General features: G+C 32.1%; 1 protein-coding gene across 4 annotated transcripts in view; it reads right to left on the bottom strand.

Moving 5' to 3' along the window:
* LOC129802199 (RNA-binding protein 24-like) overlaps positions 1-24,190 on the bottom strand; it is a 50,456-nt gene extending 26,266 nt beyond the window's left edge. Inside the window, exons 1-4 of one of the 4 annotated variants that reach the window (XM_055847836.1) lie at positions 23,773-24,190; positions 15,429-15,811; positions 5,290-5,443; positions 592-649 (exon numbers count right to left, since the gene is read on the bottom strand). In XM_055847836.1, coding sequence (XP_055703811.1) covers positions 592-649; positions 5,290-5,443; positions 15,429-15,755 — 539 coding nt within the window. In that variant the 5' untranslated portion in view covers positions 15,756-15,811; positions 23,773-24,190. Of the gene's footprint in view, positions 1-591; positions 650-5,289; positions 5,444-15,428; positions 15,812-23,542 lie in introns of all 4 variants that reach the window. The other 3 variants (XM_055847837.1, XM_055847838.1, XM_055847835.1) reach the window with 3 other exon arrangements.
* Between the last annotated feature and the right edge of the window lie 1,358 nt (positions 24,191-25,548).

The raw sequence follows: 25,548 nt of genomic DNA, 5'->3' as shown, positions 1-25,548 counted from the left end.
AAATACTATCAATACTTTAAAGTTAAAATCACACAGCAAATAAAGACACATAATATATAAAAAAAAATAGTCTCAAAAGTTACTTTACCTTCTACTTTTGCCCATTACAAATTTAGCGGCAAAAGACAATTTTCTGCTCATAAATTTTTGATACTGTCTTTCATAGAATTTTGCTCAATTTCCCTCTCAAAAAAAAATTAACCAATTGCTGTGAACTGGGAAGAATATACCCAAAAGAAAAGAGAGAAAACCGTCTCAGAGATTGCGACTGAATTTTTGTGGTAAAAGAGTGAAATTGTCGATTTGAAAGTGTTTCGCCAATTAACGATTTTTTTATTTAAATTCTGATTTCTTCATGTCTACGCATTTGATTCTTTCTTTTGTTACTTTTTTTTATGTTCAGCACGAAATAAAATAGTCAAAAAAAAAGAAAAATAGAAAATATTGACAGAAATATAATCCAAAATTGATCAATTCGTCTTGCAAAATTTTGTGCCAATTTACCTTATGTATAAGTTTTAAAATCTAAGAAATTTCCGTGTGTGATTAAAGGTGTGAAAACACGTGATAATTGGCCAAAGAAACACTTACCCAAATTGATTTGGTAGCACCGGATATCCTGTCCGAAGTCCTGCAGCAAAGGGGAATCCTGAGGAGAGAATGTGGAAAAAAGCCACAAATATAGAATTACCCTGCGTGTTTATTTCGATTTTGAATAACACAAACAGAATCAATATAGAACAAATTGCAGACACAGCGGTGAGAACAATTCTTAGCACAAATATTCAAAATATTAAAGACGTCAAAGAGTCTTCTATACATTTTAAAATATATCTTTTCTATTGCATAAAATTAAAAAAAAAATAGATAATAATTTTCGCCCCGTATGGAACTTTAGAATTTTTAAATATTGTAAAATAAATATTGCCATAGTTCAGCTTTAAAATTAAGAACATTTTGAAGCTCCTCAAACTCGAAAATCAAACGTTTTAAAATTATTAGGCTTCAAGATTACAAAAAGTTCAAAGCTCTTGAGCTTCGAAAGTAAAGACGTTTTGAAGCTCTTTAAGCTCTTTAAAGGACGAATGGAACACCGGTGTCCCAAAAATAAAAACTAATTTTCGGACTATTTAGATGACAAAATAATTTCTATAGTCAAGAAATTTGTTTTTGTTTTTAGGACACCGGTGTCCCACTCGTACTTAAAGGGTTAGAAGATTCAAATTAAATGTGTTTTAAAGTTCTAAAATACACAAAACAAATCAAAAATATTTTGAAACTTCTGAATTTCAAAATAAAAAAGTACAAAGCTTTTGAGCTTCCAAAACAAAAACGTTTCCACGCTTGAAAATTAAGAACTGATTCAAGTTTTGGAGAATCAAGATTAAAGACATTTTAAGACCTTTGAGCTTCGAAATTAAGGACGTTTTAAAGGTTTTAATTTCGGAAACTAAAGAAATTTTGAAGCTTTAGAGCTTTTAAATTAACAATTAATAATCGACTAGAATTAAGAACAATTTCAAGCTTTGGAGAATCAAAATTAAAGACGTTTTGAAACCTTTAAACTTTGCAATTAAAGACGTTTTAAAGGTTTTAATTTTGGAAGCTTCAAAATTTTGAAGTCTTACAGCTTTTAAATTAACAATTAACAATCGATTGTTAATTTAAAAGCTCTAAAGCTTCAAAATTTCTTTAGTTTCCGAAATTAAAACCTTTAAAACATCTTTAATTGAAAAGCTCAAAGGTTTCAAAACGTCTTTAATTTTGATTCTCCAAAGCTTGAAATTGTTCTTAATTTTCAAGTTTGAAAACGCTTTTGTTTTGGAAGCCCAAATTAACCTTTGAACTTAAAAATTAAAAATGTTTTGCGGGTTTTAAGTTTCCAAATTAAACAGCTTCAAAACCTTTAAAAATAAGAGCTTTAAAATTAAAAACGTTAGAAAGCTTTTGAGGTTTAATATAAAGACCTTTTGAAGTTTTATGACCTAAAAATTAAAGAAATTCAATTCTCTTAAGCTTCCAAATCAAATACGTTTCGAAATTTTAAAATTAGAAACAGTTTAAAAGGCATTGGAGCATAAAAATTAAAGGCATTCTAAAGCTTTTGAACCTTGAAATTAAAGACGTTTTAAAGGTTTTGAGATTCAAAATCAAAGAGCCTTCGAAACATGTAAGCTTATAAATTAACAACGTTACAAAACCTTTGAGCTTTAAAATTTAAAACGTTTTGAAATTTTTGGGCTTCAAAATTGAAGAAACATTTTACAGATTTTTAGCTTTAAAATTAAAAAAAGATCAAAGCCTTTGAACTTTAAAAACAAAGATGTATTAAAGTTCTTTAGCTTTAAAATTAAAAACATTTTCAAGCATATTTTTTTATTTCCGAAGCTAATGAAGTTCCAAATTCCGAAGTCTTTGAGCTTTAAAATGAAAAACGTTTTGCAGGTTTTGAATTTCCAAATTAAAGAGCTTCAATGCCTTGAACATTAAAGACGTTACAAAGCTTTTGACGTTTAAAGACGTGTTAAAAACGTTACAAAGCTTTTGAAGTTTAAAGACGTTTTAAGGCTTTTGAGTTCCAAAATTAAATAGAAGATTAAAAGTCTTTGATTTTCCAACCAATTCAAAAACATTTTCATTTGGAACATCTAAATTAAATACATTTTAGAGTTTCTAAGTTCAAAAATCAAATCAAAGACGCTGTTCAGATTTTAAGATTGAAAATTAAAAACGTTTTTCAAAGCGTTTGGGCCTCACAATTAAAAATCTTTAAAAATTTTGAAATACTTCTTGCTTCTTGAACAATTTAAGATTTTTTAATGCTTTCAAGCTTACAAATCAAAAACATTCTAAAACTTTTGAACTTCAAAATTGAATACGTTTTTAAGCTTCAAATCTTTAAAATTTAAGACTGTTCAAAGCTTTTGAACTTCAAAAAATTGGAAACATTTTAGAACCTAATCAGGGGTGAGAAAGAACCATTTTAAACCGTACAATTGTAGGAGAATTCTGTAAAGATATGACAATGTCATATGACAAATTTTCATGGAAAATTAGTTAGCAGAGCAGCATTAAAACCCCAAGAATATCGAATAGCCATTGGTAGGAGCTCCACGAAACTCTTAGTAACTGATGTGAATCTGATTTTCGATTAGTCAATCCGTATTTATCACATAAAAATTTTGAATATGTCATATGACAATGTCATACTGTTATAGAATTCCCCTACTGGACAAACTTATTTTGAAATTAATTCGTTTTCAAATGGTTCTTGTTTACTCCTGCTTTGCATTTTAAAATTAATAACAAAATTAATGAACTTTTAGGTCCGTAAAATTTCATGAAATCAAAATTCGTGTTCCTTTCCCTCTCTCTTCTTCTTCCTTAGAACATCACACTAAATTAAATTTAGGTCAGTCCAATTTTGAATCCGAAAGAGTGAGATAGACTTATGCAAATCTTTTTTTTAAAAAAGAACTGGACGCGAATTTTGATTTCATGAAATTTTACCGATCTAAAAGATGTGCTGGAGGCATAGTTTTTTTTAGCTTTGTGCTTTAAAATTAAAATCGCTTTTAAACAGGGCAGAGCATTCTCACACATTTTCCGTACAAAAATGTGGTATATTTTTTCTTAAGTGTTTTTTAGTTTTGATATAAAACCAAATGAATTGAATTTGAATTTCAAAATTTTTACCAAATGAAAGAGTATCTAATGTTATGTTATTAGCACAAAATTTATAATTATTGCACGAGGATAATAGTTCCTAAAACCTCTAGGAAAGACGTAAAATTCGCAATTTTTTTTGAATTTTTCTGAAATGTTTTCTATCTTAAACATCAGTAAAATTTTAAATTCAATAAAAATTTATTCTCTGTATACGTGGCTACCATTTCGAGTTATATTTATTTTTGTGAGATCTAAAGCATAAAAATTATAAAGAATTTGAGAAAAATATACTATTTGTAAATTAAAATGCTCCATCCATTAGTTAATCATCCTAGCTTTTAAACAAATTTGATATTTCAGTTTCAGCTTCAAAAAGTGGAACTTTATAATTACTATTTATTTATTAATTGACTACAATTATTATTTATCTAAGAAAACAGATCAGCTTTATTTTTACCTAGATTTACTTGAGGTTAAGTTAATTTTCATTTTTTTTAGTTGCTGAATAAATGATGTAGAGCGCTGAATTTGCATAACTGTCATTTATTTTGTGTTTGAATGTTTTTATGTCACCTGAGCCAATTCCAAGGCAATCATTTGCTACTTTATAAAGACCTTCGATACTTCTTTGAAGTTTTTTTTCCAAATGAATTCTTTATTTCTTTGTCGCATTCTATCAAATACAAATTCAGCGTTGCTGTTGCCATATGATATCTGCTGAATTTTGGCGGTCTTTTAATCAAAATGACTTCAACCGAATTTCGCACAGCAATTTCGATTATAGATTTAGACTTTGATTTAAAAATAATCTGCGAAAAGGGCTTTGGCTCTTAGAATTGTTCACACCACTGTAACTGCTGGTTAATTCTTTGTGAGGCACTGAAAGTGTTGGAAAATTGGATTTTAGTACGAAAATTAATAGATTAGCGTCACAATGGACAAAGACAGAGACGAAATAGAGAGCAATTTGTGTATGATTTCAGAAATTTTCAGCCACAATTTGCTGTGTGGAAAGTCACAAAGACCATTACAATGGAGACACTCAATTGTGGCAAATTTTCCAAATGGCTAGAACACAAACTATTATAAAATTGATAATATGAACTCAAATCGTGTCACTTTTTTTCCAACTGTAGGCTCCACAACCACCTGCCCCAATCTTTGGTGTCATGAAAAGAGGTGCTGCTGTTCTTTTTTTTTATTCCTTCTCTCCGCGTGGTATGAAAAATTCTTTTGTGAAATTCTCTGTGTCAGAACGAATTAATCGGACAAAATAAAAGATATGTCGCTCTATATTGTGCGATGATTTCCGACCGGAAATGTTCACGGAAACATTTACAATGGTATGGTAAATTGTGTTCAACTGAGGAGTGATGCTCCAGCGACATTTTATGTATTTGTAACTTCCACATTTGCATTTTTTTGTTTGTTTACTTTATTTCATATTTTTTTTATATGATGATTTTCTAGCACGCAATGAATTTTCTTCGAATCTCCCTTGGCCAATTTGGCGGGGAAATTATGTGGAAGAGGGCTCGACGACAGCAGGAAAAGAAATAGGGATAAGAAAGTGAAAAGCGACACAACACGCACGATGACCTTTTTTGTTGTTTTTCTTACCTCCGTATGATGAAGTGGACAACTCACCTGGAGCTAGATTGCCACGTGGTTTGGCACCCAGGATGGCCAAGTTCACGTTGGCCTTGCGCCCATCAATGATGGGATTTGGATCTTTGCACGCCCTCTCAGCACTCCCTCGATCACCCATTATCACCTGCAAAGACAAAGGAATAAAAACCAATTTTAGTTTAATGCAAACTGTTGAATACGAATTCAAAATTCTTAAGAAATTGGCACTAATCCCGCACGCCATCTAACACCAAATAAGGAAAATACAAGAAACTTGCATAAAAATCTTGAAAATTTTCTAATTTTAAACTTTTTGTATAATTTTTATCATAAATTTGTTTATAAATATTTTGGATTTAGATCATTTTTTGCAAGTTTTGTTTTCATTGAAATTGAAATATCCGAAATATCTAAAGAAAAAATTAAATTGAAGTGAAGACCTTTAAATTTCATTTTTCAATTCACAAAAAATGTCTATATTCAATTCAATTAATAAAAAAACATAAAAATACTAATCTTAATAATAAAATCAATAAAATATTCAGGTAAAATATTTTAAGATATTGTAAGCTATATGAATTGACAATTACTGTGTTCGCCATTTGTTAATCCTTTAAGGACGATTGGAACACCGGTGTCCCATAAAGAAAATAATTTTTCCTGAGTACCTAAAGTTATATTTTTCTTATGTTTATACGTAATTGCAAAGTAGAAGGTTTAAGGAATCTAGAATATTTTTTGCGAGTCTTCACCTATTTGCTATGTAGTAAATATTTAAGCTCAAAAATTACGAATTTTAAATTCTCATATTGAAAATTGATTTTAATTATTTTTTATACTTCTAGTTTTTTTAAGCAAAACCGTTTTGAAAAAGGAAACTACAATACACAAACATAATAGTTTTCGATAGAGTGAAAATTGTGAGTCATTAATATCGTCAGAAAAATTACTAAAATTTTTAGGCTATTTTTGCCCCTATCGTTCATAGAGACAAAAAAAATACACGAAATCAGACTCTGTTGGCTTTTCGAAGGTTAGATGTAAAACGTTTTACAAGTTTTGTTTAACGGTTTTATTTTTATTGCTAATTTTCGGTCAGCGAAAACTGTCTCGTCGTTAAAGGGTTAATGAAACACGTAAAGATCTTTGAAAAAAAAAAATATAAATTTCAAATATTAAGGGAACAAGTGTCCAAAGAAGTTTATAGTAATTATTAAATAATAATTATTATTGAAATTGTCTTTCCAGTTGCAACAAATATACTCAACTTCCTGACATCCGGATCACTGATATCCGGTTGACAGCTGTCAAACACTAGAATAATTTAAAAAAAAACCTGCTACCTTCATATAATTTTCTCTGTCAGTTTCATCCCAAATCATCCGAATATCGGAGAAATATCGGAAATATTGGTTCCGTTTAGTAATAAGCTTTCGACGAGACGAAGCCACTCCAAAGCCAAACGAAACCTATTCGAAAATGTACTGAAAGCTTAAAGTGCAAGTTCACGTACTCGCCGCTTTAGCGCTGATTGTTTTGCCATTTCGAATTTTCTGTATTTTCTTAACACTTGAATCGTCAACAATGTCAACAACAGTGTTACAAACGTGTTCTGCAAAAAGTGATTTTTTGTGTAGTTTTGTGGAATTTCAGGATGGCAGAATGTTTGAATCTCAATTTTATTAAAATAAATGCCTTTTTGATGAACTTGCTCTCTTTTGTGTAATTCGTCAGTTTAAACGTTCGAACTTCCAACAAGTTTTTAGGTAAGTTCTCTCTGATATACCTTCGAATCGGTACAGAAGAAACTTCAACCGGAAAAAGCTCTCAAATCGAGAAGGCTATTACTGAACGAGAGGAATTTGTCTACTGAAAATAAATTTGTCTACTGAAATAAATGTAAATTTTCGGACCTGTATCAAAATCTTCAATATAATAACATTTTCAATAAATTCATTAACAATGTAGTTTCTCTTTTATTCTTTTTTTTTCGAATTTTAAATTGAAAAATAACCCAAACCCAATTTTGTGAATTTTTCAAATCTATATAGGATAACCCTCGGGTTTTAATATATTTCTAGATATTGTAACTTCTAGCAGAGGATGCTGTATATCCATTTTTCATTAATTTAATAAAAAATGAAAATCAGCTTCAAAATTAATTGGAGTTCCAGTAAACAAAATTAACCAATCGGTAATTTTTCTACCCGATTGACTTATATATCGGTAATATGGAAAGAAATGTGCCTGAAAGTTCTACTATTGTTAATGTACTTTAAATACTTTTTATCTACTTTACGTCTCTTTATGCAAAAACAGAAACAGCAAGAATATCAAGTAAGATAACTAATTATGGTCCTTACGGTCGCTACTGGAAAAATTTCCCTATCGGTAAAATTCCCCCTTCAATATGTTTCATCGCAATAATTTTCCCTCTCTTTTGTTTCGCGGTTATTTTCAAACTTGTCAATAGCAACAAACTTTTTAACAGCTATCTGAAAGTTCCACATTGAAATTGACTAATCGGTAATTTATTCCCGATAATTCTTTATCAGTAATTTGTTATTTGCATTATTACTAATTTTCCGTAGGGTAAGATGGGGTAATTTGGAAACATACACTGAGAAAAACAGGGGGTGCGATTAACTTTCTTTCCTCGTAACTTTAACATTTTTTAGTTGCAAAAATATATCAACATTTTTTTATGTTAATTTTACACCTCTTTAAGTGTAAAATTAACATGAAAAAGGGTAACTTTAATCCATAATACACCTGAAAAGCTTAATATTTACACCGATTTCGGATCAATAATTCAGGGTAAAACTAACATTTCCGGAATGCTATTTTAACTTTTTCGGATTTCTCTCAAAAAAGGCAACGAAGAAGTACTCTCGAATGTAAAGAAATTCCAAAATAGACATTGTTCCGAATTACCCCATCTTACCCTAGATCGTATCAAGGCATATGTTGGAGCCTTTTCTGAGGTTAAGTTCACTTCTGTACATTGTATCCCTAAATGTGCCTTTCATTCCTCAAAATCAAATTAATTTTCAGCAAAAGCGTATCCCTTTCCCCTTCTGCCAGTCCAAGAAAGTTATAAAATCCATCCGAAAATTGCATTGTTATGCCGAGAATACAGAGAGCAAAATTTAAGCATTCACTTCGTCTGCTTGGGATGCAGTTTGGAGGGAAAAAAAACTTTGCCTATGAGGGGTTCCTCCCTCGGAAGAAGGGATAAAAAACACCCTCGAGTTATGGGTATTTTGTCTATGTATGTGTCTCAACCCCAAAAAATATATATTTCACAGTATACCGTCAATGGTTTGAAATTATCATGAGAGACGTACGCAACACAAAATCACGAAGGGTGGGCCCTTTAGAGCCCACAAAATTCTCTCCCCTTGATTTCACGGCTGCAAAAACACCCTCTTTCTGGCACACTGTACACGATTTTGTTGCCAACAAAGACACATCCTTGTACTAGAGACACTTAATTAATCTCCTAATAGAGACAATTTTAGCATCTTTCTTTTTGTCTTTTTTAGTCTCAATAATTAAATTTTACGAAGGAAGAAAAAACACAAAATTTTAAGTGTTGGAAATGTGTTGAAATTTATTGTATTTGACATAAAAAACTCAATCTGCATCGCATTATGTCTACCTGGTAGTTATTGATGGATATTTAACAAGAACTTAAATGCTAATTGCTTTTTGGCACGGATGTAAAATTTTACTGAGTGAACAACAATCACATTAAAAAGTATTTTTAAATCTGTCCCCTTCTGTCTATTACTGAAAGGTTTTTAAGTGACGTAGAAGCAAAATAATCAAAATTCAGTTAAAAGATATAATTCCAAATAATTTTATTCTTATTCTTTGGAAGAATGAAAACATTTCAAGAAAGATTTTCTCGCAAAACGCAATAAACAATTTTTTATTAGATTCAGTAAAAAAATAAGAAATAGGCGAGATAGGACAATTGCTAATTCAGACGACGAAATTTGTTTAGGGATGAACAATTTTGGAATTTTACTTTTGAACATTGTGTTATAGAATTTACTAATTTGCATTTCTCTATTCGCCATAGTTTACCGAAGAACAAAGTACTGTGCTTTATTTAAGAAAAAATAGTCGGTTGCATCACCACATAACGTAGCTAAATTTTTGATCAGCTTAATATATTCTCTATCGTATCACATAATCAAAACAGAATAACTTGGATTGCAATAATTGAAAATGTATTTTGCTATTACTAAAAATAGTATTTAGAGGGAAGTGGGGCACCTTTGAATTGGGGCAGCTTTGAAATTGGGCTTTTTTCTCCTGTTTTCAAATGAAATTGAGCCTTATCATGATGCAATATAGCTTCGCAATTGGTTTGTTGAGCTAAATTATATCATAATAAGGTCTAGTTCCATTTAAAAATAGGAGAAAAAAGCTCAATTTCAAAGCTGCCCCAATTCAAAGGTGACCCACTTTCCCCTAAGGAAAAAATATGTAATGAATTACAAAAAAAAAGATCTTGACGAATTCAAGAATCAATTTTTTTTTCAAATCTTCAAGCTAAAAATTAGTAGCAATTACTTAATTGTAAAAAATTGGGATCTGGTTGCAATATCCGAAGTATCATGTTTTTTTTTCGATCTAAAAGGTATAATGGAGCCATAAGGCGCATCTTTTAGATCAGGAAAATTTCATTAAATCAAAATTCACTTCCTATTCATCCTCAAACGTTTTGCGCATGACTGTCAGACTCTTCTTCTTTCAAGCATCGTAACAAATAAAATTTAAATTGTTTGGAAAAAAGCAGGGTAGACATAAACAAAACTTTTGAGAAGCAAAAAAAATGAATTTCAATTTCATGAAGCCTATAAAGGTGTTCCGGAATCCTATCGGCTCTGACACACCTTTTTGAGCAGGAAAATTACATAAAATCAAAATTCACTTCTCTTTTCTTATCAAAGGATTTACAAAAGTCTATCCGACTCTTTCGGCCTCAAAATTGAACTTAACTAAATTTAATTTGGTATGATGTTCAAAAGAAGAAGAAGAGTGCGAAAAAGTAGAATAGACATAGGAGAAATCACGCTACCTTCGGACGATTTATGCTTCGCACAAATAATTTTTTTCAATGTGTTATAAATTAATTTGAAAGAGCTAAGAGTGCAATCCAAAAGGAACATAGAGAAAAACTGAATTGTGCGAAGCTTAAGTCGTCCGAAGGTAGCGCGCTTTTCCAAACCTCTTAAGAAAGAAAGGGATGTGATTTTTGGCTCTATGAACTTTTCCTGATCTAAAAGCTGTGACGAAGGCATAAAAAATAATTTGTTCAATTAGAAATATGAAAGTTTAGAGATCAACTTAAAAATTTTATTAAAAAGTTATTAAAGAAAAATTAATTTCAAAAGTTTTTAAAATATGCCTCAGAGATTTTTCGATCATAAATTATGTTCCATTGACTCATTTTTAATTCTTCACAAAATTTTGAAATTTAATTCTGCGATGTTTTTTAAATTTATCCTATTCAATAATATAAATAACGTAATTTATAAACCAATATAAATCTTAAGAACATTTTTAAATTTAATTAGGTATGTCTTAGCCACACCTTTTATTATTTATTATTTATTATTAAATTTCACGAGATCAAAATTCACGTCCTTTTCTTTCTCAAAAGAGTTGCATAAGTCTATCCCACTCTTTCGATCTCAAAATTGGACTGGACTACATTTAATTTATTGTGACGTTCAAAAGAAGAAGAAGAGTACGAAAGAGTAGAATAGACATGTGCAAATCTTTTAAGAAAGAAAAGGATGTCAAATTGACTTTATGAAATTTTCCTGATCTAAAAGGTGTATCGGAACCATTATAAAATAAAATAAATAAGGAACACGAATGTTTAATAAAAATTTAAAAACTTTTTGAATATTTCATGACTTTCGAACATCAAAAACATTTTCTTGATCTGAAGGATCTTGATCTAGAGCTGTTTTAGAACATTTACAAGATATCATAATACGAAAAACAGAAAAAAATTATTCTTAAGAAAAGTTTGACCTGTTTTGTACTAAATTTTGAAAAACAAAAAAAGGTAAACGTGGATATAATAATGAAATAATAAATCTGTATCTATAATTTGAAATATCTGATACGATATTTGTATATTATGCGACGCTTAATTAATTTGAAGAATTGATACATTTTCTATTTACAATTTCCGACATAAACAATTGCAAATAGAAAATTTAGATATTACTAAGCATCATCTGAAAGTCTGTTAAAATCTGATACGACGTCGAGTGATATAAACAATGACGTACGGAAGCGGAGCTATTAAGTCGCATGTTTTTCCACATCCGGTTTCTTTTTACAAAATAAAAAAAAAACAAAAGTTAGACTACTGGTTAGACTTGAAATCTATCTCTTTAATTTATTTAATTGCTGAGTATTTTAAAATATCCACTTTAGGGTAAGATGAGGTAATTTGGAATCATCATGTCTAATTTGGAACTTTGAGATTTTCTAATAGTTTTAGATGGCAAAAGGGAAAAGACAACGAAGAAGTACTTTCGAATGTAAAGTCCTGTACTTCTTCGTGGTTTTCTCTTCCGCTTTGACCATCTGAAATAGTGAGAAAATCTCAAAATTCCAAAATAGACATGATTCAGAATTACCCCATTTTACCCTAGTCCTTAAATAAAAAAAAAAACCTTATCTCTGGAAGGTCAAGTATTTCGAAGTTTTCAATTATTTTTTAGCAATTTTTAAGACTAGAAAATCGATTTAGTAAGTAACATTGAAGTTAGATTTTATAAAATTTGAATTATTTTACGTAAAAAAAGAGAAGAATTTATATGCTTTGTAAAAAAAAGAGTATTAAGAAAGTCTTCCGCTCTTTAAAAAAAACACAATTCTCTATTTCGTCAGTTAAATCAGCATTTGTCGTAACTTCCTTTTGACAACTTTTCAGGATACGACATTTACAGTTCAGCTTTATTTTCCTTAACCCTTTAAGGACGATTGTGTCACCGGTGACCCAAAAATGAAGTTTTTTCTACGGCCTTCTAAAGTTGTATTTTGCTCTAAAAAGTTAGAAAAATGATTTTTTCTAACCTTCAATTTCTTACCTTCTCGTCCTTAAAGGGTTAAAAAAGAGTCCCGAATGCGATACTTTTGAGTCAAAATAATAAAAGTGGCACTCATAAACTGTAAGTTTTACTCGAAAAAATCTTTATAAAATGATTTAAAAGCTGAGATATTGAGATAGGGTAAATTAAGCTAATTCAAAACCTGCTCCAAATGGAAATTTTTCACTACTCCAAATGGAAACGGCATTGTTTTCATGATAAAAACAGTATTAATTTATTATATTTATATATTTTCTTTACCTCAGTTTCATTATTTAGCTAATGTTGCTCCAAATAAAGCGAAAATTCATTCATATTCACAAATTTTAATTTGTTAACTTCTTAGAAAAATTAAAAGTGTACCTTTTCACCATCGAATTTTACAGCATTCGACCATGTTTTCCAATTAAAAACACAATGAGGTGACTCTTGTTTATTCATTTTGTTCAACATTTATGTCATATTTCTGGATAATTTTAGTTAAATTAAGTGTTAATCTTTATTGTTAACGGTAAGTGAAGTTTTCCAATGAAATAATTACCTATTTCGTGAACAAAAAGTGTTTTTCTGAAGTGTTTGCAAATGCTTCAATAGGAAACCCCGGAAATATATTTTTTTTGGAGAGATTTTCTTATTGTTTTAGATGGAAAAGGAGAAAAGACCAGAAATAAGAACAAATCCTGCACTCAAGAGCGACTCAGCAAGGTTTTTGAAGCCTTTCGTCGCGGTTTCACTTACACTGTTTGTCTCCAATTAGAAACTGTCCCTTGTCTCCATTTAAATTTATTATGTTTCCAATAGAAGCATTTTACACTCGCGTATTTTTCTTGTATTTAAGAAGTTTTCAAATCATATCTAAAGAATTTTCACTAAACAGTAACATTCTAGAAGAGTCAAAAAGCAAATTTATGTAATTCTATTCAGAAAAAATATGAACTTAATATGTTGAATCATCTGTCAAAGTTAAATCGTCTGGAAATGGTTTTGAATTAAGACATTTACCCTAAAAATTTATTTTTCCCAAATATGATTCCAAATATGTAATATCTCAAAATCGCAAAAATGAAGTTACGACAAATGCTTATTTAACTGACGATTATCTTAATTATTTCATCACTTTTATCCAAATTATTAAAAAAAAACTGATTTGACCCCTAACAAGAAGATAGCTGAATTGAGCTACTAACCCATTAAAATTGTTTTATATATTTTTTAAATTTCATAAAGTTTTTAATTAATATCATTATTATTATCCTTTTCCAAAAATTACAATGTTTATATATATTTTTTTAAATTTTATTTAGAAGTTTATTTTGCTTTTTTAAAGTCTATTTTTAGATTTATAACAATAATTTTGATATTACGATAAAGTAAGATACACGAGGTCCCGGAATTACGCACTTACAATTATGCATGTCGCAGTACAAATGCAATTAGCCAAGCGCCTGGCAAGTTGGCCTTTTTATATGGAGCTATTTGAAGCCAATTTCTTAAATTGATCTCGGACTCAGCTCACAGTGTTCCGAGGAAAAACGTATTTAAACAAAAATTTAGTATATTTATCCCTCCATACGGTAAGGTATCTTATAATGCGAAAAAGCTTCTAACCTTTTAGATATTTTGCGTAACGGTTGCGAGTGCAAAAAAAACCATATAAATTTAAATCGAAGTATGAGAAAGTGGCTTCAAATTTCAGGCAACTTGCCAGGGGCTTGCAATTAGGACATTTGCTGATCCAACCGACGAAGTTTACTTAGCATTGGGATCTAGTTTTTAATTCTTGAAATACCCCTGAATGTATGCAAATATTATTACGCAGTAAAACTGAAATGCATTTCTTATAAACCGTTGGCACTGAATATAAGGCGAAAAATTGGTATCAAGTACAATTTGCATACATCATGGCGTTTTCGTACCGTTAGTTAGTTAAGTTACTTAGATATACTGGCTCTACATTCGTTAAAACAAAAGTCCTACAATACAAAGCGGGAGTACATAAAAAACCGATTTTTGTTAACAATTCAAAAATAACCACTTCGTCGCCACTTTTTACCACTTTTCGCCAGTTCTGTAACCACTTCTCGCCACCCACTTGGAAAGGTTCAAACTCGATTATTTTCGGCAATGTTATGAAAAATACATATTCAGCATTTCTTTTTCCTCATGATCACGTTATTATTATTCACATTAAATGATTTTTCTTCACTTTTATTTAAGAAATCAAATTATTAGACTATTGCAGAAAGTAAACAAAGCAGATTTGACAACTGAGAATCTATGAAGTGAAGTTACCGTCGCCTATTGAAAAGCAATGGCGACAGGTGGTGAATCAATTTTATTATATTACCACTTTCCGCCATGGCTCATTTTTACATAAAAATAATATAAAATGAAACATTAACTAACTAAATACAAATTTTATGTATCTGCCGAATGTAATTAATTGTTCAATAGATAAATTATTTATTCAAAATCGTAAATTTTGTTCGATAAAAATTTCATGATGCTTACTATATTTGGTAAGAAATATTGGATTCGATGCACTTGCTTAAAATATTCCTCTAAAAAATGTTCAAACATTTAAATTCAAAACAAAAAATTAGTGTTTTTCGACTCTATAAATAACAACAGTAGAGATACAAATAATTTTACGGCTAATTTATTTCACAAATAATGGAAAAATTGCGATTTCAATATAATTGGCGAAAAGAGGGGCACTGGCGAGAAGTGGTGATTCCACCCTATATGCAAATTTTCTAGGGGCATAATGCCATTTCGCGCGGTTTTCCTCGGTCCTGAATATGTGCATAACCCCGGGACTGAGTGTAATTCTGAAGAACTTTTCAGAATATAAATAATTCATATGATCTCCGATAGGGGCGGAGAAAAACCGTTTTCGAGAGACAAAAGGGTTTCAAATAAATTTAAAATTAACAGAAATTGGTGAAGAAAGGTAGAAAGGGTGAAAAAATAATTACTATATTTAAAAGAAGTAGTACTTACAAATCCATAGCCTCTGCTTTTGTTTGTTTGTCTGTCCGTGATCACGACCGCTTCCTCAATTTCTCCGTACACGGAAAAGTGTTCCCGCAGGCTCTTATCCGTGGTGTGATAGGGCAGGCCACCGACAAAAAGTTTCGTCCATGTGGTATCCTTCTGTTGGACACTGGGCGCCGATAGGGCAGCTGCAGCTGCTGCTACAGCAGACCCAGGTGGTGCCAGACCCGTACCCCCAGGGGCAGTTGAGGCCACAAGAGCAGCCGCCTGTGAATTGGCCGCCAGGGCAGCCAGTGTAGCAGCGTCAGCCTCTGGGGCCCCGGGCATCAGCATTCTGGGATGAATGGCTGCAATTTTGATCACTTCTCACTCCAGACTCCCGCCCCACGCTGAAGAGAAAGATCCACAGAGGGAATACCTATCAATTCCTTATTCCGGGGGAAAACAAAGAGCCCAGAAAGACTCTTGGGATTCAGATGGAGATGGACAAAGAGATGTGAGAGAGACTTTTTTGGGGTGAAAAGTATTATGGTGCATGTATTTGTTTCAAAAAAAAGCACTATGATGACTATGATTTACGCGTCCATTTCCGAAACACACACTAAAGCGCGCCAAAAATTAGGGAGACTCCTTTTTTAAGGGTAAGTGCATAAAGAGAAAAAGTTTGTTGAATCAACAAAAGATTTGTTGCAGATTCTCCTTAGATAGTAATCAAATGTAATTCAACGAAACCTGTCAAATACTTTGATTTGAATTTACGCTTTCAAAAGGAAGCCTTAACAGCATTTAAAGATAGACATTGGAGGTACATTTTTAATTGAAAACAAACCCTGTACAATCCAAACGGGAAGTGAAAAGGAAACACACTGAACATGAACTAGAAAAACACAAGTTCGATGAACTTTCCTATCTTTGGTACGGGGCATAAAGGCGCAGCAAAAACATAAAAGAGCTCAACGAAAGAGGTTAAAACACCCCTGAAAATTTACTTTACATTACTTTTCCCCTTCATGACTGGGATATGACTCAAAATGAGATTCACAGACACTAGCGCATGATAAATGCAATGAGTTGAGGTACGTTTATGAAAAATAAAAGGAGGGTGAAACTGAATCAAATTCATCCATATGTGCGTTCCTAATTTCTCTCCTTCGTTCCATCTACCCTCCATATCGAAATATTTCTAAGTCCTCTTGGTATTTACCAATGGCCAAAGGCACCAATTTTTGGGGTCCTTCGGCAATACATGAACACAGAACCATCGCCCTCCCTGTCGCACCACCGCAGTCAAGATGGAACAGGGAAAAGGGATCAGACAGCACACCAGGCAACCAGTCAACCAGAGACCATTGTATATTTTTAACGTGGGGTAGTTTCTCAATGCTGATCCTCTTTGGGTTCTCTTTTTCTCTGCCACCAAAACCATGTTTCACCATTCAACACACAAACACAGCCCAATGCTATTGAACATCACAAAATGTGAATATTTGTTGGGTTCGGGAAAAGAAAAAGGGGAAGTGTCTGTGCGTGTACTTTTATCTTCAAACACGAATCTCCTGACAAAGTGTATTTGGGGTCGGTTCCCCCAATTACCTTTACGGATCTCTTGTTCTTATGGGTAAATTTTACCGGTTTTGGGACATGAGATTAACACGGATTAGACAAACGATAGAGGAGTCACTTATCTTACTTCATAATTACTTTCAGAATACTCCATAAAAGTGCAGATGGTGTAGATATAGAATAGATTATCAAGTGAACCTACCACACCGTTATAGATAGTTCCGTACAGGGGCATAACGTTTCCTATGTTTCCCATATGTTTCTAAGCTTGCCAAAAAAGTTTTGAGTTTATTAGCTGTTTTAGACAGCCAAAAACCCCAAATTGGCAACCTAAGTAGTTTTGGAGATATAGTGTCAAAATATCACACCTTACGAGGCCCCTAAAGCTTAATGGTGGCGAAAAGTACTGACTGTACCCTAAGTAGAGCATTCTATGCTATTATACTTCATTTATTAAACAAAAACATCACAGGATAATTCATTTTAATTGGTGAAGACACATGCATGCATGATCGCAAAATTATTTTAAATGTAACCGTCGATAATTCGTCCGGATTGTGCCGATCCGGATTAGAGAGCGGGCACTGTATGTCGTGAAATGTGTACGAAAACAGGGAAAAATTTACACTAAAACCGGTCACATTTTTCAGAGCTAATGTCACCTCCCTAATTCCGTACTTGATTCTAGTAAATTTATGAAAAAGGATTAACAAACAATAGGGTAGGGAATTAAGTATTTTGGTATAAATTTATTTAAAGAACCTTAAAATCAATGGATAGGCCTTGATCAGGTGTTAGGATTAACACAACTGAACAAACTATACTGTTCCTAGTTCATACTTGATAGTAGTAGGCATATTAGGTCTAAATCAACACTGAGAGAAATCCGAAAAAGTTAAAATAACATTCTGGAAATGTTTATCTGTTTACCCTGCAGTATTAATCCGAAATTGGTGTAAATATTATGCTTTTTAGGTGTATTAGGGGTTAAAGTTACACTTTTTCATGTTAATTTTACCCTTAAAAGGTGTAATATTAACATTAAAAATGCTGATATATTTTTACACCTAAAAATGTTAAAGTTATGAGGGAAAAAAGTTAATCGTACCTCCGTTTTTTTCTCAGTGAAGAGATTCACAGGGGCTAGATCGGCTAGATAACGTTAATTACACTCAACTTTTCGTTATCTGGAACTTAGATATCCGGATGGCAGCTGCCAAACACTCTCACTTGATGTATTCAAAACGTTTTTTTTTTAAAGAAACATGCAGTTTGTTAAGAATGAATTAATGTGTTATTTTCATTTCATCAAAGGTTTTGATACACAATCGTGATACAAAATGAAACGAAAACATACCACGAAGAAAATTCTGTTGTTTTTCGACAGAAAACAAATTCACCCAGCACAGTTGACTAGATTCAAAAAACCTAAATGTAATTTTGTCCCCACGTCAGCCGGATAACGAATAACCGAGTGTACGAACCTTAGCAAATATTTTCCTATTTTTATAAATAATTTCAAGATCCTGAAAGTTGATGGATGAGCATAAACCAGATAGGTTAAACACTACTGAACTAATCATTACTATTTCTAGTTACCACTTGATAGTACAGTAGACCCTCTCATATTCTTTGTTCGATTTTTTGTTCATCTGCATGTACATATTAATTTTACAAAAGGTCGAATGAACACTTCTTCGACAGGGAACCCTTATTGGCACTTTTGTCAAAATGTTGAAATATATTTAATGTATCAAATAAAGGCGTTTTTTCATTAATCAACGTTATCCTTAACCTTATCTACGATAAGTGTGCAAATTTTGTATTATAAATGATACAGAGTAGGGTGTCAATAGGTCCTGGTACGAGTTCTTAAAGTGTCAATAGACGTTCCTTTCACCAAACTCATATTTATCGTAAATTGCATGAAAACCCCTTGATAATGCAAAATCACATGATAACTGAGACAAAACAAGGCAAATTTAAGGATATTGCCTCATTCGATAATTAGGATAATCATAAACAAACTTGAAACATGTCAACAGATTTTTTTCGAATTTAACTTCCGCCTGAATTAAAAAAAATGCACGATCTTAAAAGAGCCGAATTAGCAAGAGTCTACTGTATTAGGAAGGCCTACATCAAGAGATTCGCAGGGGCTAGACAATTACGTTAGTTACGAAACTAAGGATTTATTTTCTTATTCTTACAAATAATTTCAAGATCCTTAGGGCCCTAATAGATCCAGGCTGATCCTCGAGAATATTTAGCCTGTAAAATTTTGCAGTAAAGATTTTTCTCAAATGGTCTTACACTGCGGGCTTAGGATCATCGATTAGAGATACTTTGCATAAATTTTCTTCACCTAATCCATTACTGTCCAATTTTTTAAGCTAAATATTCTGGAGGATCAGCCTGAGTCTATTAGGGCCCTTTAAGTTGCTGGATAGGTCTAAACCAGATAGGTTAACGAGGTTGACCCTTTAAGGACAAATGTCCTTAAAGGGCTATTTATTAAAGGGCTATTTATAATCAATTTAAGATACCTAAAAATCTGCCAAATGCAGACTTTATACAGCATTGGGCAATTTGCTAAATTTCTCTCATTCTAACCTGATTTTAATGGGTCTGTGAGTAGTTATTAAGATGAGATAAATTGGTTCTTAATTGGTTTTACACGATAGTCAAAAAACGTCGTTCTAAACGTCAGAGTTATGGCCTCTACTAACTTTAGGAAAAGCAATTCATTAGGACTAGGAAATTAATCACTTTTTGTAGCAATAAAATAAAGAGTACTTCTAAAAGAGTTAGAATAATTCCTCACAAATGTTAATATTCAATTTTATCAATGTGCGTAAGCAATCTGAACGTATTTGATGATTTACTACTTCTTGGAATTTAAGTGGCAATGAACAAAAAATATGTTATTTACGTCAATAAAGTGTCACTCGCACGAAAAATTATTTCATAAAGTAATACTTTTAAAATAAATAAATGTCTAATTCTTATATTAAATAAAAAAAAAAATAACTAAATAATAATAATCCTACAAGCCATATTTCATGGCTGCTATTGTAAGTCTAGAAACTCAGGAGTATTTTTAAAAGAAGTGTTTATTTTTCGGTTGATCCATTAACCTCAACTTTCACATGATACGAAATCCTTTAAATCCGTAAGTTTCTTGGTGGCTCAAATGCGTACTTCAATCTACCATTTTTTTTCTTAAGGAATCGATATACTATGCTTAAATTCTACTGCTTTGTCTTTTTGAACTTAGAATGGTAGGAATGCTGCTTCAGTACAACCATGGTCAATGGAATGAAAGCTCAGGAATCAGAGATCAAGAGAAGGGTCAACTTATCCCAATCATTTCCGGGTATAATAAGAACAGGGGCCCATCAAGCCTAATAAAAAGTGTAGCTATTTTTCACTTTTCCTTGTAAAAAATTTGAAGATATTGCACTGCTACTTAAACAAATTTGTTCCTAGTTCTTACATTATTTCGGCGAACATTTTGAAATATGTATTTTTAGATAGCTTTTAATGCACGATTTCGAAATATATCACACTGATAAGTCAATTCCTTTTAGGAAAAAACTTGCCAATAGTCTTCAGTGCCTCTATGCAAAAACGTATGGAAAAATGAAATGTCGAGAGGCCCCTGATAAGAATGTGTTTCTCTTGATGCAAAGGTTCATTATCATTTGCTTTGACACTTTAAAAATCTTAAGACAATCTTGATCTTATGCCCTAGACACACTTACGACTTAAGCCGAGAGACGACTTAGTGGAAAATGATGGAAATGCACTTTAACCATTATTTCTAGTCTAATTACGCTAAGCCGTCTCTCGGCTAATTCTCATGTCTGATCAATCTTTTGTCCATAGAACGTTCATGAACTTAGTTCTCTTTTAGCAAAGATTATTATAGAATTTGAGGTTATGATAGGCCTAACCTTGAAAAGAAGGTTAACTTTCACCTCGATAGAGAATTAAAAAGTTTAACATGCTTTAACCTCAAAAATTTAACACATATTTTGTGTATTAGTCTACCAATCAGTCCCAAACAACAAAATTTAACTAAAAGGTCTTCAAAATTTCTATAATAATTCTATCCTATTCTAAAAAGAGCCATTTGAAAATATTTCTAACCTTCTTTTCAGTTCTGGAAAGAGTTTGCAATTTTTTAAATAATTTGACTTTATTTTTTGATAATAATAATAATAATAATAATGGTGACACAACGTTCCATAGAGGAACTAGGCCTTCCCACAAGGGGAATTCGGAACATCCATTATATTACTTTTCTTATACAGGGATGGGATTGTCTGTTGTCAGTCCCATGCCACGTTTAACCCTTTAACGACGAGACAGTTTTCGCTGACCGAAAATCATCAATAAAAATGAAACCGATAAACAAAATCAATAAAAGGTATTACATCTAACCTTCGAAAAACCAACAGATTCTGATTCAGTGTATTTCTTGCCTCTATGAACGATAGGGACAAAAATAGCCAAAAAATTAAGTAATTTTTCTGACAATACCAATGACTGATAAATTTTCACTCTAATGAAGAATATTATGTTTGAGTATTGTAGTTTCTTGTTCCAAAACGGTTTTGCTTAAAAAAAATTGGAAGTATACAAAATAATTAAAATCAATTTTAAATATGAAAATTTAAAAATTTGTGATTTTTTAGCTTAAAAATGTACTAGGGTAAGTGTGCCAAATTCCGGCTAGCTTGCAATTTCGGCCACATTTTTTGTTCCTCGAATTTCCATGAATTTTTAGTTTTTGGATACTCTTGAGATTGTACAATGCAAAAAATAACAAAAAATGTCGCTTCGAAGAGCAAGATAATCTGAAAAAGACATTGAAATAATTCTGGAAGGGCAAGGAACTATGAGAATGACGGTGGCCGAAATAAGCCACTAATGCTATGTCTACATTTTTATTCATTTTAAAATGTATTAAGAATGATTTTAGAGAAAATAAAGATGATAAACTGTCTGCAAGGTTCCAAGCAACACTCCTTATAAAAAGTAACAAAAATATTCAATTTATATTAAAAATATTACATTTCAAACTTGAGACTTTGTCGCTTGCATGCAACTATGCCGAAATTTGGCACACTTACCCTATATAGCAAATAGCTGGAGACTTGCAAAAAATATCCTAAATTCCTTCAACCTTCTACTTTGCAATTACGTACAAACATAAGGAAAAAATAACTTTAGGTAGTCAGGAAAAATTATTTTCTTTGTGGGACACCGGTGTTCCAATCGTCCTTAAAGGGTTAATCAAGTGCAGTGAAACTCACTGGATACAATTCCCATTTCTTATTATTCCAAAGGTTTAAATTTAGATGACAAAGAGGATAAAGTGTCCTAATCATTTATTCTTAAAGTTTTTTTTTTACGATTTAAGAGACAATTCAATCGTTTTAGCATGATTGTAGATTCAAAACTGTATGAAACTTTTAAAAACTAAAAATTCTAACCCCAAAAACTTTTGAGGTTAGAAGAGGAGTCTTTCTTTGAAACCGGACGTAGTTTCTAGGCATTCATAGTCAGGAAGGAGAGTGTTAGGAAGTAAAAAAGTAGAATGTGAGTAGTAAACCTCAGGCATACGAACGACAAAGTTCTCCTACTAGATCAGAGGCGTGCAAGAACCGTTGAAACCGAATAAACGTCAAATGAAACATGTACGTCAATGGTCAAAACGCTACCAGAACAAACTTATTTTGACGTTTATTCGGTTTTTAACGGTTCTTGCACACCTCTGTACTAGATTGTCCTTAAAATTACTAAAATTTTAAGGTTAGATTCAACATAACCACAACTTCCATTATAACCTATCTTTACCAAATAAGAAAATCAAGCCCAATTAGGGGGAATAAGAGGATATGGAACCTCAAGAAAAATATTTTTAAGTCCTAAATAGAGGCTACCTTTGGATTTAGTAAAACCAAAGCCCAGCAAAGGTGGTGCTTCCCCAAAGCAATAAAAACCATTTGGAAGACCGACCGTTTCCTTGATGATTTCAATTGTTTTCGCAGCAATAAAAAAGTCAACTGCAAGAGCATAAGTAATAATAAAATGTGCCATCTGGTATCAAATTCAAGGCTGATGAAATCTCTGGGTATTTGTGCACAATTGTTCGGCGCTGCGTGTTTGCCGGAGCCCAAGAAGGTCCGTGGATTTGTATGGGGTGACTATTTTGTGGAAAGATGCTGCAAATGGGAGTGCAGGGAATCCCCCCACGGAGCTAAGACAATTTTTTTTTCTGTCGAATCGTTTTGGGGGGGCAAGACCGCAATAGAGACATCGAAACAGCACAATTAACGAGCAATACGGAGGCTCTGGATGGAGTTTTATAACAAATATTTAGCCTCACGGCCTCTCAACACAGAAACATCTGTTCATCTCGCGGGAGCAACGAGACTGTAGGGTGGGACAGGGCATTTCCGGATATTTGCAATTGAAATGGCCACGAAGTCAGAAGGCTCCACGGTGAAAAATAAAAACAGAAAAGGTGATCATATGACGAAATATACCTCAAATGTTTTTCCAATTGCCTGGACTTTTTTTTCGTAAGAGATTATGTGGAAAAAGAGAGTCACTGTGTCACTTTTTTTTTAAACTTTGTATATAATTCTCTCACACACCAATCTCTTTCTTCACAAAATGCTCCGCGTTCTGATGATCACACAAATTTTTGTTGTTCTCTCTCACAACATTTGATATCTTCTCTACACACAAAGCAGATGACTTGAAAAAAAAATACCTTGTTTCCCAATTATTTCTCAGCTTCGAGAAAAACTTTAGTTTTTTCCTTTGGGATCGACCAAAATCACTTCTTTCTTCCTGGTATCACCAAATATACAACAAAAAAAAAACTATGAGGATAACTTTGTGCGTCTCTGGAATTACGAACGTCGTTCCTTTCTTTCACAACGGACACACTCATACAGACATCCAAGGTCTGTTCCAACAATAACTAGGAGAGTCACCCTCGTTTAAACTTCGAGTAATCTTCACAGCGTGATGCCAACGGATCGACGGTCAAAATACAACTGAACACACCATTCAGTTTTCCGAGCACATTCGGGCTGCTCTTGTTCCCCTGGTATGCCTCCGTTCCCCTGGCCCAGTCCAAGTGTCGCCCGATGTTGGTGCTCTCGGGTGACGACACGCATGAAAACTGCCCGCGAAGTGCTCCCAGTGCGATACCGCCAAAAATTGCCAACGGAGAAAACAACGACAAACACACACTGACGTGGCTTTTCCACGCTTTTCATTATACTTTACGAGCGTAGGCCGGTAGCACAATGCAGAAGCATACGTGTGATGAACAAGTTATTTGATAAGTTCACTACCTAAAAATTATAAGCTCAAAGTTTTGTAAATTCAACAAAACTTTGATCTTTGATCGCGTTTAGGAAAAATAAAAATTTATGTCCAATAGAAGAGGATACACTGAAAAAAATATATTGAAAGTACTCCCATATTGCAATATCCGAAAGAAAAATCCGTAATATGATAATTCTCATTATAGTAATCCTACACTCAGAAAAATAAACGAGTAAAACTTACTCAAATCCATGTTAAATTAACTCTTTTTCGTTGTGATTTTCGATTAACTATATTTTAGACTTAATTTTACTTCTATTTAGGTGTAAATATTCAAAAGAGTTGTTTTAACTTTTTTAGTCCGACAAAAGAGTAAAAGTAACACTTTTTGAGAGTAAAAAAACAACTCGTTTTATGAGTTAAAAGTTAAAATAATTCGTAGGGTCAGTGTGCCAAATTTCGGCAAGATTTATATTTCGGCCACTTTGAGTGTAATTTCGGCCAAGCAATTAAATGAATTACAATTTATGGATTTAATCTTCGAATAGTCAATGATTTTACTTTGCATTTAACCCTTTAACGACGAGACACTTTTTACGGATTGAAAATCAACAATAAAAATTAAACTGAGAAACATAGGCTGCTATTCTGCCATCTTTATAATTTTGTAGCTCAGCAAGATCCAAGAAATTTCGTATTCTCATAGAAAAAATATAAAGTTCTGAAATAAATATTAATAATTCTCCAAATATTTTAGACCTTGTTATAAAGTCTTCAACAAAATTTTCAAATTACCATATTTTACATCCAAGAATTTTTCAATTCATCCAAAAATTCTTTGACAGTTTCATACATTTTCTTGTACGATCCAAGAAAAATTTAGAGGTCCTTTTAAATTTTGCAAAGTGAAACTTTTGTCAAGGTTGAATTGAATATAATTACCTTTAAAGATATTTTAATGCTTTTTTGGTGAAAAATAACAGATCACTGTAAACACATAGTGTCAAATAATTCCGAAGATAATGCTGCACGACAAGTCTCCAAATTTTTTATATCTTGTTCGATTTTTGCTATAAAATTTCTTGGCGGCAGAATTACTCAACCTTGGATTAACTCTAACAAGAATTCCAAATTCCGCAAAATCTTACAAAATTATAAAGATGGCAGAATAGCAGCCATAATCAATGATAAATTTTACATCCAACCTTGG

This window comes from Phlebotomus papatasi, chromosome 2, assembly GCF_024763615.1.
Source record: "Phlebotomus papatasi isolate M1 chromosome 2, Ppap_2.1, whole genome shotgun sequence".
NCBI lineage: Eukaryota > Metazoa > Arthropoda > Insecta > Diptera > Psychodidae > Phlebotomus > Phlebotomus papatasi.
This window is presented reverse-complemented; position numbering and strand designations above follow the sequence as displayed.